At 39.3% G+C, this 18,782-nt stretch overlaps 1 protein-coding gene across 7 annotated transcripts in view; it reads left to right on the forward strand.

Moving 5' to 3' along the window:
- LOC116034505 (glutamate receptor-interacting protein 2-like) overlaps positions 1-18,782 on the forward strand; it is a 379,804-nt gene that overhangs the window by 235,456 nt on the left and 125,566 nt on the right. For 2 of the 7 annotated variants that reach the window (XM_036002036.1, XM_036002037.1), the window contains exon 1: positions 13,038-13,140. The exons of the other annotated variants lie outside the window; for them this stretch is intronic. In XM_036002036.1, coding sequence (XP_035857929.1) covers positions 13,095-13,140 — 46 coding nt within the window. In that variant the 5' untranslated portion in view covers positions 13,038-13,094. Of the gene's footprint in view, positions 1-13,037; positions 13,141-18,782 lie in introns of those variants that run through there. 7 annotated transcript variants of the gene reach the window in all.

Here is an 18,782-nt window from a genome sequence, read left to right on the forward strand (position 1 = left end):
GCAGTCAGAGTCGTCTTGTAGGAAACTTCACATCTTTAAGTCAGCGGATCTTTAATCCATTATACACAGTGGTAGTCAGTGGAAATCTCATATCAAGATGGCTTATTTAAAACATGAACACTTTGGACTTGTATCACTGCAACAGCCACTGTAGAAATCTTTAATTATATACATTTACTCTACTGTCCATTCTAGTGCAGGGAAATGGCCGCTTTAATTTCTCTTAAATATAGATCGTTAAGCTTAATTGGTATCATTTCATATCTGTTCTGAAAGTCTCAAGGTACCACCATCTCCTCACAAACAATTCCAAGGCCAAAAGAAAGATAGAGAGATGAGCGAGAGATCACAGACTCTGCTGGTTAAACAATGAGCTGCTATTGAAGGTAGAAGCCTTGTGAGAGCTGAATAAACCTTGTGGAGTAGTTTTGCTACAGGCCTCATTCTTTCGGATGTTACTGTAGCTATTGGATAAGACAGCATGTGTCTTCAGAGCCTTCAAGGGATGATGAGAGAAATAATGGCCGGACCACGACAAGAGGAGTAGCAGCTAACCAGTATTGTAGAGTCCCAATGTGCAAAACAAATTTTGGTCAATCCTCTTAGTAAAAGGTGTACACTCATGGAATTCTTTTATCCACGGAACTTAAATCCCAAACAGAACTAAAAGTGTAAAGTGTGCCAAATTATATTATTTATTTATTATTTCTTTTTTATTTATTTCTGTATTTTCTGAGAATTTTATATTAGTTTGTTTTGTTGTTGTTGTTTTTGTAAAAGCCTGACCAGGGACAAGGGCTGCAAATTAGCGGAGACTTAGTTTCGCATTGCCAGACCTTCCTCCACAGCTTTGCGGAGGAAGGTCTGGCTAGTCCACACAGCATTTTGAGATGGGAGAAAAATGTGCTCTGGTATATTAGCATTTCTTTAAACCAATCACAATCGTCTAGGGTGGCGCTAAGCGCTTGACGTGAGGTGCCTCTGCAAAATAGCCTCGGGAAGGAACTTGTTTTGGTGGAACGCGTACATTCAAAGGTTGTTTTAGTCGTGCAACAGAAAACTCAGATTGGACAGATAGTCTAGCTAGCTGTCTGGATTTACCCTGCAGAGATCTGAGGAGCAGTTAACCATAGTCCTCATAAACACAAAGAAAGAGGAAGGTGACGGACATCCGAAAATGGACATCCGAAAAGAGTGACATCTGGTGGAATTTCCGGCAGAACGAGAGCAATCCCGGAAGTGGAAAGTTATGGATATAGACACAACATAAAACGTAACACTTAAAAGTTTCGTTAAATATTTATCAGTTACTTGTGGAAATCCACGTGGACCACTTTTCACATTGGCATCATTTGTATCCGCACAACACAGAAAATATGTCACTTTTAAAGTTGGTTCCACTGTTCCTTAGAAGCAATGTAGCATTCATTTTAAAAACAAAGTCCGGCACAGTACTCAGTTGACATAAAGCGCTACGTTACATCCCTTCCAGCTAAGTTCACGGAGAACAATAAGGGCAAAACGGCATTACCGATCTGTTTTTAACCAAATATTTTCCAGCTCAGCAAAAAACACAACAACACGGAAACCGTCCGCACATTAGTGTGTCGTTCTCCACCGAGCCTGTTTGTAACCGGTAGGCTACCAACAACGTTTCAACTGACAGCAGTTTAGATAACACACTCGACTGTCCTGCTGTTACAGACGCAAACTAACCACAGACAGTTGCCTCTTTTATAGACTCACAGCAGTGCGTCGCTGCAGAATGAATATAAGGGAAACACAATGGATATTTGGCATTATTTTTGGCATTTCTGGCGGAGGTTCCCGTTGGCTTAGCAGCCCACCACGGCTTATACCATTATAGGGGAAACAATGCACATCGAGTTTATATTCATAAAGTCAGAACAGGAAGATGAGGAAAATAACCAGAAATAAACTTTTTTCTTTTAAATAAATATCAATGACTTTATTGTATTCTGAAGTATCATGGTGAGATGATATTGTACTACATATAGTCAAATCCAATGTCAAGAAGTACATTTGCTTTTAACTGGCAAATAGACATTACTCATTGGCCAAGAGTTTCCCAAGATGGAAAGTTAGGATGTGTTGTGTCATGTAGGAGATCAGAGTTTTCATCCCATCACAGACCTGCAATTAACAATGACTTTTAAATTAACTTTTACCAAGTGTTCCAGCGTGACCCTAACCGTACCTTAAACATAGTGTATTTGCTATGACAATGCTATTTCCCTAACCATGGGCAGACATTGTAGAATGTGATCATTTCTGTGGATGTGAAAGAAAATGTTGTCATTGAATAGTTACAGTTGTTCATACCGCCCTCTGCAATTTAAGAGGACTGTTTGCCTCCATGCTTAATCATATATTGATTCCAACAACGTAGTCAAAACACCCGAAGTCAAATTTGATCAAATAAAATGATGCATACACCTTCGATTGCAGAATGAGTCATGAATTATTGTTTTTAAAGAAGACAAAAGAGGCGGATCTTAATAAATAAATGCTTAAAAAAACTTTTATGGGGGCCTATTTGACATATACCAAGAGATAGTATAACATTAAAACAAGGGGCACAGGGAAAGAACTTTGGGAAGTACTGAAAAGGAAACCAACATTTTAAAAAGAAAATACAGATATGATCTGTTCCTCAGAACATCTCAGGAATGAGAAATTTTATTTCATCAGGGACCCACTGTTTGTATCCTGAGCTGCAGCTGTGTTTGTTAACGAGAGGCTGCCCAATTAGATTATACTGTAACTGCAGGCCCACTTGTCCAATTAGATTACAGCAGGGGTTCTTGATTGTCCAATAGAATTAAGCCCCTGACTACTAAGTGGCTGTGCAGGAAGTTGTCAAGAGCCTGTGTGTGTGTGTGTCTGTGTGTGTGTGTGTGTGTGTGTGTGTGTGTGTGTGTGTGTGTGTGTGTGTGTGTGTGTGTGTGTGTGTGTGTGTGTGTGTATGTGTGTGTGGAACACTAAGCTCCTGTTGGCTGCTGTCTCCAGCAGAGGCTGAAGTTCGATTTAATCATCTTGACACACAGGTGGGATGGAGTTAATCACCCTGACCTGACCCGGAGAAAAAAAGCGTTCCCCAGCCGTGGCTGCATTCGATTTGAGTTTATCATGCTAAATAAGGTGCTGGGATGGGAGAGTTATGACATAGAGAGGGATGGAGGAAGCCACAGAGAGAAAGAGAAAGAGAGAGAGAAGGAGAGAGAGAGAGAGAGATATCAAGGGCGTATGAAAAAATACCAGACCGTATTGTGCAGAATAAACATGAGCGGTGAATGTTCTTATGGGTTGACTGAGCAAGTGAAAAAAACCAGACTGCCTACACATCAGCTGCTCGCTTCTCCTGAATCATGTCATGACTCATTCAGTGGCCCTGCGTAGCTCGATGGGTTCAGCATTTAGTCACCATCGAAAGGTAAAAGGAGTCAGAGCACGAGTCCATTGGCACCAGAAAGGCTGAAACATGTATGCATCCCTGTCAGGGCCAAAAACTCATCAACTGAAGGGGGTAAAATGCAAATGTCACTACAATCTCATTGTAGAGTTCGTAAACCTAACAGTAGCTTGGGCACCCATCAGGCACCCAAGTAAGAGCACTCAGCCTTGCAGCAAACTTTTTCCAGTGGCCACTAGCGGTATTGCAACAGAAAATCCCGCTGCGGCCCAGAAATGATTTTCCCCATAGGCCACCATTGTAAAAGACTGTTTGTAAAACTGGTGCCAGGACACCTCAAACTGCAAACAAGGTTGGTTATGACCCTTTCTATTCTGAATTTTTAATCCATGGACTTTATATATTTGGAAAAACTTCCCTCTAGCCGAGATAAGCGGTTTAAAAACCTGTGACGTCACCACAATGTAAAGTCTCTGGGCCGAGCGGGAACTGTTGGGCGAGGCCAGCAGGAGAAACACTACTTCACATATTCAATGGGCCACGTATCACAGAAGTAAACCTGGAAGCTGTGCGCCAGGCGAGCATTTTGTGATCCGGTATCCAGTTAACATAATACATCCATGTCTCCCATAGGTTATTATTGTTCATTGAGTTTTCCAATGCTCATGTTTTGATGCAGGAAGTTGTGTGTCATTTAGGTAGCACATTGGAAAGTAAGGGTGTTGAAGTAGAAGTGATAGATGGACTTTCATGTCATAGACCTGAGTGTTAGTTGTATCTCAGACCTACAATTTTGTACAAAGTTGTTTGTTGTACCATACCTTAACCATATTGTAGCTGGCATGTGTGGATATTGTAGGAATATTAATTGAATCGCAAATGTTAGGTGAGTGCGTTCATTTGACCACAGCTGAGTGCCTGGTCACACTAGACAATGGCACAACTGTTATAAAAAGCAATCCGATCACGACTGTTTTGTATTTGGTATCCTATCATCTTCTGGCTTGACCTCTGTGAGTTGATTCTGAAAGCAGTTACGAGATCTCGGAAAACAAAGTTACACGAAGCAGGGTTCAGTTCACAATGTTCTAAAGTTTTATTGGTACACACAAGAATATATACATTTTCTTCATTCACTTCAATGATGTGAGAGTAGATAGATAATAAAGGGACACCAAAGGAGAGGATTGGTTCAAGGTAGGTTTGCACAGATAAATCTTCAGGGCAGAAAACAGTGTAACAATTTATGATACCAATTAACACAGATGACAGAGGCTTTGTTCAGAGAATGGAATGTAACATATTCACAACAACAGCAAAATGAATCTGTGCGTGTTTGTGAACTAGAAGGTCTTGGAGGATTGAAAAGAATGTGTAATGCGAAAGTTTTCATTTGTAGTGACAAACCCACAGAGAATTATTACCAACTCTGTAGCTCTCTGGAGCTTGGTACTATAGATCAGTCTTAGAGAATGCATCAATCCCCAACAGCAGCAGGCAACTATTGGAGTTTTTCGAAGAAACAGAAAACATTCCTCTGTAGAAGACATGTAGCATCATAAAAATGGAGAGATGAGGACTGTGTTAGGAGTTTGAAGGCGGCTATTTAAATACCATGACTGTGACAATGATAATGACTTTGATAGTAAAAATAATGCTGTTAGTCTTGAAGACAATGACATCCTGATAACTAAATGTATGCAGTTTGTTGGCTGTCATGATGGTGACGATGAGCATGAAGATGACAAAATATGATAGGAATGATTGTGACATGGCTGTTCTAGTACCCAAACCATTTATCTTGTGTGTTATGTGTGCTCCAGTGTGCTGCCAGTCTAAATGTTGCTGATGAAGGCTGATAGTAATGAGGTCAAACAGGAGACGTGTGTTTGCTTCAGCTGTCTATATGAACAAAACGCTCTTGGATCTGTTTAAGACAGTTATCCAGATGCTAGTCTCGCATTGCCAAGACCTATCTGCACATTCCTGTAGAGTAAGGTCTGGCTACACCACAAGTACATGTTGAGCTAGGAGAAAAAGACGCTCTGTTTTTTTTTTTTTTGCATTTCTGTAAACCAGTCACAATTGTCTTGGGCGGCACTAAGGTCCGGACGTAGCGACGGTGGATCTGCTAAATAGTATACTCTACATACAATATTAAATTAATTTACTGTTCACCACTACAGTAACGTGAGCTATTTAAATTAGCTGGATACATGGTTAAACAGCATTTGCTCTTACCAGTGTATCACCGTGTGTACTTTGTCCACAGCAATCCCACCAACTGGTCCCAAAACGTCCCAGTTAGAGAGTAAATGCCATGAACATATTCGTTGTAAATCTTTACAATCACTCCCTGAAAGAACCAAGCAGGACTGCCTTGTTATCTTCCAAATTTCCTTCAAAACTATTTTCAGCATTTAGCTTGCTAGCTCGAAGTTCGTTGTTGTTTCCCGAAGAGAAAGGAGTTAGACATGTTCCGGCGATTATCCGGTATAATTAATTGTCGTCAATCCAGACTAACCAGATGCTGACCGGAGCATAAGTATACTTGTAGTTAAAAAAATTAACAGGGTGATTTGTATCTAAAGGTCCAATAGCCACTGAAACTAAATCAGATCCCTTTGACATGCCATAACTCTAGGGCTTACCTGAATGCTTCGAAGCTCTGACTGTTGACATGGTAACGCTTCGTTTCTTTTCATTTTTATTATTATTATATATGCATTACCCCAAAAATCCCAAATAGCCCACGAAATAAGGAATAGTAACTCATAGTGGTGTGATGAGACACCCAGCTCACGAGACACGAGACACGAGATTAGGTTCACGAGATCGAGACGAGATTTTAACACTATTTTAAAGAAAACTTCAATGAAGAAATAAGACTGGAAACATAGTCCTTTATTCAATCCAAAGTCACAAAATGAAAACCGAGCACTGAAAGGTTTTGCCATTAACTCAAATGACTGGCTTCTCTCCTGTATAACTAACAGTTACACTGTTACTCATTCCGTATGTATGGTGGAGAGAGAGTCTCTTCACTCAGAGAACCAAGGTTACAACATAACTAAGCGTTTTCTGGCAGTAGTTGAGAGTTGTTTTGTAGTTGAATTTGCCATTGTACAGTAGGCAGAGAGAAATTAAGCTTATTTTACTATTGCTTCACACTGATCACATTCTAAAGCACACATAAATTACCATCAAACACTCAACAGATGATTTTTGTGAAGACGAAGATGGTATATATATGGTAAACCAGGGATCCTCAGTTTCCAGAAACTTCCTGTGAAAAGGGACATAAGGGATGCATTGAGCTATGCAAGACTTTTATTTCCTATAATGTGTAGCTGACTTTACAAGCTCTATTCCCCTATTGGCTGTTGAAACAGGTGCTGTCCTTAACGTTCTAAAACCAGCCTCTGGCAACTTAACCAACTGAGTCGCAGCGACGACATCAGCCAGGTTACGTCGAGCTGAGATGGGCCGGTTCAGAATGCTGCAACGATCTAAAAACGGTTTTGTCTCATTGCAACTATTTGGTTTGAACTGTTATAAAGGTGCACATTTCATCCAAAAATGATAGTTCCTTTTGGCTTTCCTTTTTGTTGCCAATCATATTGTTTTCAGGACATTATGTATATGAATCTGCAAAATTCTGAAATTCATATTTCTCACTTTCGTGTGTAAACCTGTCAAATACTAGTTTTGAGTCAGCACCTAAACCTGCTGTACCACATTGAGTATGAATGCAAACTGTTTAAATTATATAGTAGATGTATTGTCATGTCTTGTGAACCATGTGAGAAGTAGACCTTAATTCACAGAAACATTCCGAAGTTATGTCTAACCTAAACGAAAGAGAGAGAGTGAGATAAAACATCAAACTACCAATTTCTAGCGTGCAGTTTGAGGTCACGCTCTCTTCTAGCAGACAAGTGATGAAAAACACGCAGCGGGAGTCAGCGCCAGCAGACTTCCACATCCTTTCTCTCCGAGGACCGCTCCCTTCAAACGGTTCACTGTTGACACAGGAAAAGATGAAAAGACCTTTTCCCTCGGCTGGTGAGAACTTTTTTGACACTTTTCTAGGTGACAGCGCCTCTGCAGCCAGCTACAAGCGAACATTCCAGTTGGCTTTAATTGAAAAGAATTGAGGAAATTAGCAAGTAGAATTGAAAACAACAACTTGTGCTTGGAGCACACTGTAGACTAAATGAATTGATTGCATCATGCAGGAGCCTAATGCAATATCCCTGCAACAAACACTAACTGTGTGAGGAATGTCATGGTTTTGTCAAGGCAAGAGTAAGACAAAGTTTTGGTTCATCTCTGTGGTCATTTTTGAGCAATTAAACTGCTAGTGCCAGTGAAGGTCTTTACATTATAATGCAAAACAGTTGTAAGACATTTGTGTTATTTAGGCCAACTGGTGCTTAAATTGACAGAAAATATTCATCTAACTATAAATAGAGGAACCTCTGTGTGTGTGTGTGTCATTAAAACGATCCCGTATCTACAAAAGACGTCACACGCAGCACGCTGTTACAAGCCTCTGTACAGCAGCGTTGGCAACTTAGCGACTTTGTTGCTAGATTCAATGACTTTTGAGACCCCCTCAGCGACTTTTTGTTCTGATCTGTTTAAGAGAAAGCTCTATTTGCAGTGAAATGTGTTTTTTTATTTACTTTATACATCTATTACATACACAAAAAAATTTAAAAAAGCATAATAGGGGCTATTCAATGTCAAGTTACTTCCTGTTTCTATCATTCTGTGCTTTTGTGGTGTGTTTCTTTCAACCAAATTTTCAGAAAAATAACGCGGATTGTTACACACAACGCTCTTCACAAGTAAAATAAATTATCAATCCTCTACTTTCTTTAAATTTGGATGCTTTACTAAATTTTATAACATTCAAATTTATTTATTTTTATGACAGAACGTTGAAAAAAATGTCCGCAAAAGCTTCAAAAATTGGGGGGGAAAACCCCACAAAAATGTCAAAAGGTGCAGAAAAAAATTGACAAAAACATTGGAAAAAGTGACAAATACATTGTGAGGTAAAGCAACAAAAGTTTTGAAAAAGACGACCAAAACGTTGGAAAAAAAAGTTTAAATTTTGACCCAGAAAAACAAAAAGTTGCACGGTCGACGGGAAGACAACACAAGGGTTAAGACTATCAGCTCCACACAACCCCCTTTGTATTTCTCAGTATGGCTGTGTTCAGAAATTGGTGTCGTCCAGCGACTTTCGTGCACAGAAACTCAAAGGAAGATAATTACCTCTTCTGAAGAGTCCATCATGTTTTTTTAATCCTCCGTGTCCTCCTTGGTTACAAGTAACTGCGTGGAGGAGGGGTGGGGGTGGTGCGCGATCACGGAAGTCTTGTGTCATGTGGATGCAACTACAGTGTTGTTGTCATTACTTAGAATTCCTCATGGGGGCGACAGAAACTACACACTATAGCTTTAATTTAGAACCAGTGATCACAGTGGATGTGACAACATTAAATGCCACACATAGCCTACCACTGGTGAAGGTAGAATTCATTACTTCAGCTACATTGTTTATTATCTTTAAAATGTATTGGATCTATGCTGTTCTAAGCTGTTACCAGCCAAAAGTACACATATACCTTTAACTTATCCTACTTCTTTATGTATTGCACAATTCAACACTTTTTGAATGTGTCACTGGTGTGCAATGGTGGATATCAAATCAAAAGCTTCTGTGGTAGCTTTTATTCTGTGTTCCCCTCACCTCAGATATGTCACTGGTGACACATGAAGACATGAAAAGATTTCCAGAGAGAGAAACTTATGAAACTTCTCTCTGTGACAGCTCTGCCTCCACATGTAAAAAAAACAGAAGCCTGGTGACTATATATATATATATATATATATATATATATATATATATATATATATATATATATATATATATATATATATATATATATATATATATATATATATTATTTTACCTTATGTTACCCAGGTGTTGTTTATGGAAAACACTTGCTTCTTCATAGCAATGCCCTGCTTTATAGTTTCACATGCCTTGGAGCTGCCTGGTGCGACTGCAGCCTTCCACTGCTTGACAGCTTGGAGGATGAAAAAAATCAGTTTACTGTTTGTACCAATCGGTAGGCGATGTACAAGTCTGTGGATATAGACATATATTGTTCCTCTGCTGTGGAGGGCTGGCAGTTGTTTGTCTCTAGTTGAATTGTGACCTCCAGACTCATTGGTGACAGATATGTTAAGAGACTGCTAGAAGGGTAGAAGACTCTAGATGCTATAGAAGGGACAGCAAGGAATCAATGATTTGATATTGTCATATACTTACATAATAGTTTGGGTATAATGATGCAACTGTCTAATACATAAATATACCACATGCTTGGACATTTATCACATAAATTTGATAGACATAGGTTTGGATTGTATCTATACACAGTTGTCTGAAGATTCAAACTACTGTGTTCATGTATACCATAGACTAAAAATAAAAGACGTACCATCAGTGACGTCACCCATTGGTTTGTGAACTGCCGTTTTTAAACCAGGGGTTTGCATTTTGGCCATTGCCATATTAATTGTATATATATATATATATATATGTATATGTTATGTGTATTTGTTATCTTGCAATACAAAATATATAGCATATACAGGAACTATTTACAGATGAATGAGGGGTGGGAAAAATTACAAGTATGGGTTCATCCTGCTCCTTTTTGGACAAATTAAACATATTATTTGTAACACTTCATAGATATTGTTTTTCCTTTTGGTGTGTTGTTACGCACTTATTGTGTTTGTATGTTTTATTTTATTGTTATTTTTAAAATAAAGATAAAGATGTTTGGAGCCAGAAGTGACCATATTCATTTCCAGTCAGTGCATAACGGCCGTGCGCGATTTGAGACAACACTACCCTGTCAAAATGTACACAATACACAAGTGAATACATAGTGTACACAGTGTACTACATGTTATGTACTCACAGAAGTAAATTGAAACACACTTATTTATCTTAAGTTACCAGCTAACGCTACCGCTAGTTAGCCAGCTTGGTTGGCAGAGCGCTAAACAAGACATTGCTAGGCAACCAAAGTGTCCCAACTAACTTACTTTGATGAAGTGAAAACACACAGTCAGAGGGTCAAAGTTTAAGATGAAAACATGGACAACACCTAAAAAAAAGTTAACGGCTATGTTTGCATCCAGTGGATACGCCCCCTGGTGGAAATGAGATATAATGCAGGTTTAAGGCTCTTTTGCATTGGGGTCTCTTGCCAGGCCCAGAAGTTGCAGCTTGATGTATACAGATATTTAAAGCTAAACACAACTAACATGCTTCTATTTTCAGTTAAGCTTGCAGTGTTTTTTTTATCCAGATTTCCTTGCACGGTCTCCTAAATTATGGGCAATTACCTCTAAAAATGTACAGGGTTGCAGACTCTGTAAAAAAAAATCTTCTTAGCAGAGCCTTTAAGCACTTTCTGATTGTGCAGTTGCGCAGTTCCAAGCCCTTGTGGACTCAGCAGGAGTTTTTGAGTGTGTACATCAGGGTTTAGCCTGAGTGTGTAAAACATGTGATGGTCCAGCAACCTTGCCTTCTGCCCACTGCACAGTGCATGCTGGGATATTTAGGTTTCACCTCCCTGTGACCCTAAGTAGCGGAGGAAAGGAAAGGAAAGGAATGAGGGATTCAGGCAGTACTGGATTGACAAGACAAACATGTTGGGTGGAAAAGCGGCTCATTTCAAACTGGACTGACTAATTTGTGAGGGGATTGGCAAGCTCCCCATGTTTGTTTGTTTGTATGGTCTGGATGCTCAAGTTTACTCCCACAAATGTCAATCACAGTAGTCTAAATTACGTGCAAATGCTGTTTGCATGACCAGGTATTCAATTTAATACATATTAATAGTAAGCATGTAAAACTAGAACATATAAACGTGTATTATATAAGTATTCACTGCAATGATATAGGGGTGCAACAAATGATCAATTATTTTCTGGATGAATGGATTAGTTGTTTGGTCTATAAATTTCAGAAAACGGTGAAAAATGTCGACTAGTGTTTCCCAAAGCCCAAGATGACATCCTCAAATGTCTTGTGTTGTCCACAACTCAAAGATATTCAGTTTACTATCACAGAGAGAATAAACTAGAAAATATTCACATTGAACAAGCTGGGATAAGAGAATTTTTTTTCATAAAAAATGACTCAAACTGATTAATGGATTATCAAAATGGTTGGCGAATAATTTAATAATTAACAACTAATCAATTACTCGATTAATCTTTGCAGCTCTACAGTGATATGTTTTTTTCAATATATTCGCTCTACTCCAGCACTCCAGGATCTGCATACAGTACGAGGCGGTGAAATTGCTGACTCTCAGCTTTGAGGGAGTTTGGGGGTGTTCACATCCATTACGGCTGAACAATGTAGGGCTTGCAACCCTTTTTACCCTTGAGGGTATGTATTAGAAGTGTTGCAATTTCTACACAATTCACCCGATGTGGATGTAAACACCTTCAGATAAAAGATGCCAGCATCTCCTAATCATTGTTATGATTTTATTGTTATGAACCCAAAGCCAGAACTGTCTGAATACTTACAAACTGCACTGTGCTGCGAACCCTTATGGAAATGTTTCACACATCACATGCGGAACCGAAAGTGAAGTAACGTCTGATTTTAAACCAAACCACGATTTTTTTCTAAGCACGAAGAAGTAGTTTTTGTGCATAAAACATATGTAATATATGCTGAGGCACGCTCCAGCCCTGACTCTGACCAGGAATCATTGGTTTAATGTATGTAGGATGGATGGATGGGACACATTTGTGGGTTGAGGGAGAGAAGTTTTCTTGGTTTCATGTCACTTCAAGCGACATCGGTCACCTTATGATCACCATCCAACAGGGGAGCCGAGAAAGAAGTCATGATGTGGTGGGTTTCAGTGTTGGAAGCTTTCATCTTTTGGCTACACTTTCAACGGCTTTACACACACACACACACACACACACACACACACACACACACACACACACACACACACACACACACACACACACATAACTGCTTCACATGCACATGCAGGCCCACAAGACACAGACTCTGAAGAAGAAAAAAAACTAGGGCATCAAAAGTCCCGAAGGCTTTGAGCTACAATTTTTTTGCATAATCAGGAGAGAAAGTGAGAGACGGAGAGGGCAGGAGAGAGATAATCTGTAATTAAATTAGTGCATAAAGAAAACGAGGAGGAGAATATGTGGAAAAACACGAATATCAGTAGCAGACTGGAAGCACCAGACTAAGATTAAAGTTGATTATAGAGACAGCTTTTTCTTCCTGTTTTCTTCTGAGGAGTGTTAAAACACATGCAGCGCACACACACACACACACACACACACACACACACACACAGGCAGCCTACAGTTCAGCTGGTGTCATCAGGGAGGGGATCCCTTTGAGAGAGCCAACAGAGATAGAGGAGGAGGAGGAGAGAGAGAGAGAGAGAGAGAGAGAGACAGACAGAGAGAGAGGTGCATGCAGACAAAAGTTGTGCCTCCCTCTTCATCCTCTGCTCTTCCATGAGGAGAGAATTACCCATCTAGTCTGCAACCGGTGTGGAAAATGCTTTTTCTTCAGGCTATTTTGAAAAGAAGGCTGCTGCAGAAAGGTAAAAAAACAAACAAAAAAAAGCATTTCTTTCTCTTCATTATCATACTCATTGGTTTACCGTTTTGCGCTTATTGCTGCGACTTGAAGCTCCCGGTTTGCTCCAGGCCCCTCTCCCTCTGCACATCTGCTGCCATCCATCATCCTGTGATTGATCTCTTTTTGTACTTGATGCTTTGTTGCGGGCTACAAGCAGCCAAATATTTCCCCATCAGGCGTGCATTTCTATAGTGATGGACAGGCAGCACTGGATTTTTTCAGTTTCAGTCATTACAGACAGGAGACAAGCAGTACAAAGCGGTGTTTTTGTATCTGAGAGGGCAGTCTTTTACCCATGTGGCTTAATGTCATCACCTCCAAAAATAGTTTTAGTGTCCCACCGCCGCCTCCTCTTTCACCTCTTAAGCCATGAACAAGTCTTGCTTTATGTTTTTAACTTACAGATACATTATTATAAGTTCTATAACATGTCTGTAAAGACTTAAATCCTGTGTGGTATTAATTAGCAGTTCACTGTGATTCTATTGTGTTAAATTATCTTTTTAATGATAGTGCTGTGCATGTTTTCAATTTTTTATGACTAGCCTTTGTGAATAATGATATGGTAATTGAATAGTTTGCTTCAAATTGACATGCTTGTACCAGCAACTCAATATTAGTACTATAATATTTCCACATGAAGTGCCTGTGTGATACTCAATAATATAGTTCATGGTGACAATCCAGTGCTAAACGCTCTTTATAACTATGTCAAAAGTGTTTTTGGAAAGAATTTTTGGCTGCATTTTGTGATTAATTGTGAGTTACCGTGACATTATGAAATGAAGTAAATTGATTGTGTGCCATAATAACTCTATAACATTTTCCTATTGGGGACTTTTGTCCTCAAAAGTCACTCAGTTACTAAAAGGGACGTAGTCATGTATTTTATACGGCATCTATGATTTAATTTTAATAACCCGATATGGACTAAGGGACTATATTGAGTTTTTAAATTGTACTTTATGGAATTGTGTCTTTAATAATATCTCTATGACATAGTTGATTTTATTTTATTTTTTTTAGAGACGTGGTGTTGCTTTGAGAGCTAAACTGTTCATTAAAAGTGACCTGATAAGATGATTTATTGAGTTTAATTTTCCTTTCCTTAATATTTCTTGCATATATTCTTTATCATGGCGTTTTTATGATCCTTGGGTTTCTATAGCTCATTTTGCCGTTTGCATGTGGCGCTCCTCTAGCCCCCTCTGCCTGTGTTTTTAGGAGAGATGTGCAGTATTCCCCTCCCTCCCTCCCCTGCTGATTTATTTATGAATTTGGATATCTAATACTTTGAAATGAAGCCTTGAGACGCAGTGGAGAAGTAGGAAAACAGGGACAAAACGGCACCTTTCGCCTGTCAGGGCACACTGCAGCCTGCCGTGGGATTACTATCATAACAAAAACAATCTGAATACCCACAGGAAGTGCGAGTTGTCATATTTACTGCTTCTATCTGGTGTTAATATTACATAAGCCTAATGTCTCTCAGTAACATAGAAACCAGAGTATTCGGAGTAACTTCTCAGAGCTGAAGAGAACAACTTTGACATTTGAGTTGCTCAATCTGCAGTAAAAACTGTGACTTCCACAATAACTATATCTGCAAATTCATCACTACAATAAATGGAAAGCCACATAAAGATTTCAGAGTGCACCGCTGGTGTTCATACATTAATATTAAAGGATGTTTGCGATAATGGGGACTCTTGTAACATTTAGGAGATGCTCTCTTCTTGACAGAGGAGAAGAAGCTTCACTAAAGATCAGTGACATTATGGTGAAGAGGTCAAAGTTCAGAGTTACACAGCCATGACTGCATGACTGCACATGCAGACGTGCCCTGCGCATCATTTAGCAGCATTTCTGGGTTAGGTGCTATAGTTTTATGAAACATAAATGTAATGACTTCAAGTCAAGTCGACTTTATTGTCAATTCTGCAATATGTGCCAGACATACAGACGAATCGAAAATGCGTTTCTCGCCAACCCGCGGTGCAATAAGGACAGGTACATTTATCTCAAGTACAGAGATAAATAAAAGATAAATAATATATGCAGAAGATTCAAAAACATATACTGTAAGTAATATATGCAATACAATACATACTTGCTAAATAGCCTGTCTAAAATCTGCAATTCAATTTCAATTACATTTTATTTAAAGTGTCAATCATAACAGAAGTTATCTCAGGACATTTTACAGATAGAGTAGGTCTAAACCACTCTACAAGTACAGAAATATGACTCAAAATAATTATAGCAGTGGGAATGATGGACAGTGGAACAATTATAGTAACGGTAAAGATAATAGAACTATGACTACTAATAAAAGTAGTAGTGAAGGGCGTAGCAGGGCGTAGAGCAGGACCACAGCAGCAGCTGCAACCACGATCCAGATGCCACCACAATCCAAGGAAATCTGCGAGGCGAGAAAGCACGTTATGCCCGTCACAACACATAGCTAATAATTTAAAATGATTTGATAGTCAGTATTAGCATTGAAACTTTCTTGTTGGAGTCCTTTCACAATCAACTACTACAACATGGTTAAACACAATCACTGCCAAAAGCTTTCTCATTGTTTAAAAATCAACGCAGAAAGTTTCTGTTCTTAAAACAGCATCATTTGGCTCGGGCAAAAAACCTTTTTCAAAACACTACACTAACACTTTTTTCTACATTATTAAACATTTAACATGAAATTACATCAAGAAAATTCATTCGAAAAGTACTTGTAAAATAGATTACGGAAACTGAATATATAAGCATGATATGGTATCATGGGAAAATAAACTGTGAGTGGAAGTATTAATTATGTCAATCTCATCCTGAAAAGAAATCTGCAGCATTTCGCTGCACCTGTTTTGTGGTTAGAAACAAAATCTCAACCATCTGCTGTTTACGGGACATTTAAACAAACCTACACTGTAATGCCATATATGATAAAACCTTTATTTTTTGTACTTTCCTCTCCATATCAGGAGGGTAGAAGGTCAGCTGTTCAGTGTCGTGTTCTAGCACTGAAGTAAGTTGTCCCCTTGTCGACACAAGGAACTATCTAACCCATTTTTACTTTATGTCACCATGCTGCTACGAGGAAGAAATGTCCCTTTGTTCAGTCTTAAAAAAAAAAAACCATGTCCCTCCAATCATTCTGCAAAAGCTGGTATCATTCAATGCTGTAGCTCTGCTTTGTAGAGCTGCAAGGGCTACAGGTTGCCTGTGATTTTTTTATCCACCAAGTCAAAGCCTCTCTGAAACTTAATAATTCCAAGACCTGCAGATTTACCTGTGAAGTCACATCAAACCTATTACACACTGAACCTCAGGCAATGACTTAGCAATGGTGGCTTTAAACACTGTGTCTCTTCTCTCCAGGCAGCTGATGGTTGTTCTGCAGATTAGCTGCCCGTCCACGGGGAACCCTGTCGCCACAGCGCCACATGCTCTGTCTTCGTTTTCACAGGGTATCTTAAAGTTGAATCTAATATAATGTTTTGATCTAATTTCATACATGTATATATTCGTATTGCTGTCATTATCACTGCGAGTGTCAGTGGAGAGTTGTAATGTAGCTCAGCGTAAATTCTGTCAGGGAGACTTCAATTACTTTATCTCTCTTCTCTTTAACTGATCAGCTGGGCAGTGGGTGTTACGGTTCTGTATACCAATTAGAATCGGACACGTGTGTTCTAACCAATCACAGCATGACTACCATGTTTTAAATCTGTTCTCTCTCCTGCTTCTGTCAGTTGTATTTTCAGACGAGAGTGCGACCCGCCTCCTCCCCTTCTACCTCCAGGCATTTTCGACGGTGTTCTCGGTCTTCTCCCGGCTGACGGCTCGTTTTACGTCTACAGATTTTTCTCACCACCACCAGTGTCTAGATTCCATTGGGGGATATGTTTGGTTTTCCTAAACATTAGAATTGTATAAATACCCCTTTACAATGGAGTCTAATCTCCAAAAAATATTATGTTTGTACTTACTTGGTTATAGCTTATTAATAAATGTTTGCATATCTACAACAGAGTCTCTCCTGATTGAATTGTCTATGGCTGTTCCCAGGCAATTGGTTTGTGGAGATGGAAGGTGATTTCACACTTTGCTGTGTGAAATACCAATTGAATACTTTTCATAAAAGTGCAAACGTTTCTTCTGAAAGGATTTTACAATGTGTCAAAAACAATTAAGGTGTAAACACTGCACAGTTTAAAGTGAAGCTAGACTTTTTGTGAAGATTTTTCAACCTTTTTATGAACTCCCATTGCCAGAACTATCTCCACAGCGCTACGGAGTAAGGTCTGGCTACACCACAGACTCATTCTGGGATAGGAGAAAAAAACACTCTGGGTTGTTTGCATTTCTTTAAACCAATCACAATAGCCTTGGGCGGCGCTTAGCTCCGGACGCAGTGACGGGGGCTCTGCTAAATAGTCTCGGGAAGGAACTTGTTTTGGTGGAACATTTGCACCCCGCAAAAGAATACATACAACACTTTAATCAGGAGAGACTTTATTTAAGAGTCAAAATAAGTTTAATGAACATGGTGCATGATAGGTTGATATGTCAGAGTCTTTGGCGATTGGACTCCATTGCGATGTTAAATTTTAAGTGGTATAGACGCCATGGATATACAGGAATATCCCCTCGATGGAGTCTTGGTGCTGGGAATGATGAGAACTGGAGGTGAATGGGGTGGAGGAGGAGGGTGGCATCGATTTTGCCTAAAGTGTCAACTGACAGCAGCAGAGAGGATAACAGATTTAAAGTTTGAATGCAACAATGCGACAGCTCACGGAGATTGTGGCCAAATCTGGTTGGTTTAACTGAAAGAGTGAACACCCAGAGTCAGCTACAGTACCGTGAGCCATTTAAATTAGCTGGATACATAGTTAAACCTCATTTGCTCTTACCAGTATATCGCCGTGTGTACTTTGTCACACAGCAATCCCACCAAACAGTCCCAAAACGTCCCAGTTAGAGAGGAAATGCTGTAAACATATTCATTGTAAATCTTTACAATCATGTTACAAAAGATCCAAGCAGTAAACGATCTAAATTTTCTTCAAACCTTGCCATTTTCAGCATGTAACGTTAGCTTGCTAGCTCCGAGGTTGTTCTAGTTGTTTCCCGTAGCGAAGGGATTTTGACACACAGATAGCAACAGGGGAAGGTTTATCCTGGCATTGCACTTCCGTTGATCCTGAAGTGACATTTAAGAGATGACAAGTTTTTTTTATGCAGCAGCAATATCTTATTCATGAATGTATTGGCAACATGTTAGTTTTACATTTTTTGCATTGCTTTAATTTGGTCCTACAGTTGAGCATTTAAAATGCATAAATGAGTGATTCTATGCAGTAAGGAATAGGAATGTGAGGGATTTCAATGCCTGGTTGAGATGTAGATTTGAGGCGAGCTGTTTAAAATATTCATCAGAAGAAATGGGCTGATTGACGACTGAGTCGAGTGTCCAACCGGCTGAAACTAAGTGGAAGTTGAGCTGAGATGACAAATATGACTCTAAATTATGTGCCACCATTTTATCTTTTTTTTGTACATCAATCCTCCTGAAGAGTTTGAAACTTTTAATCTTCA

This window comes from Sander lucioperca, chromosome 6 (genome assembly GCF_008315115.2).
Source record: "Sander lucioperca isolate FBNREF2018 chromosome 6, SLUC_FBN_1.2, whole genome shotgun sequence".
NCBI lineage: Eukaryota > Metazoa > Chordata > Actinopteri > Perciformes > Percidae > Sander > Sander lucioperca.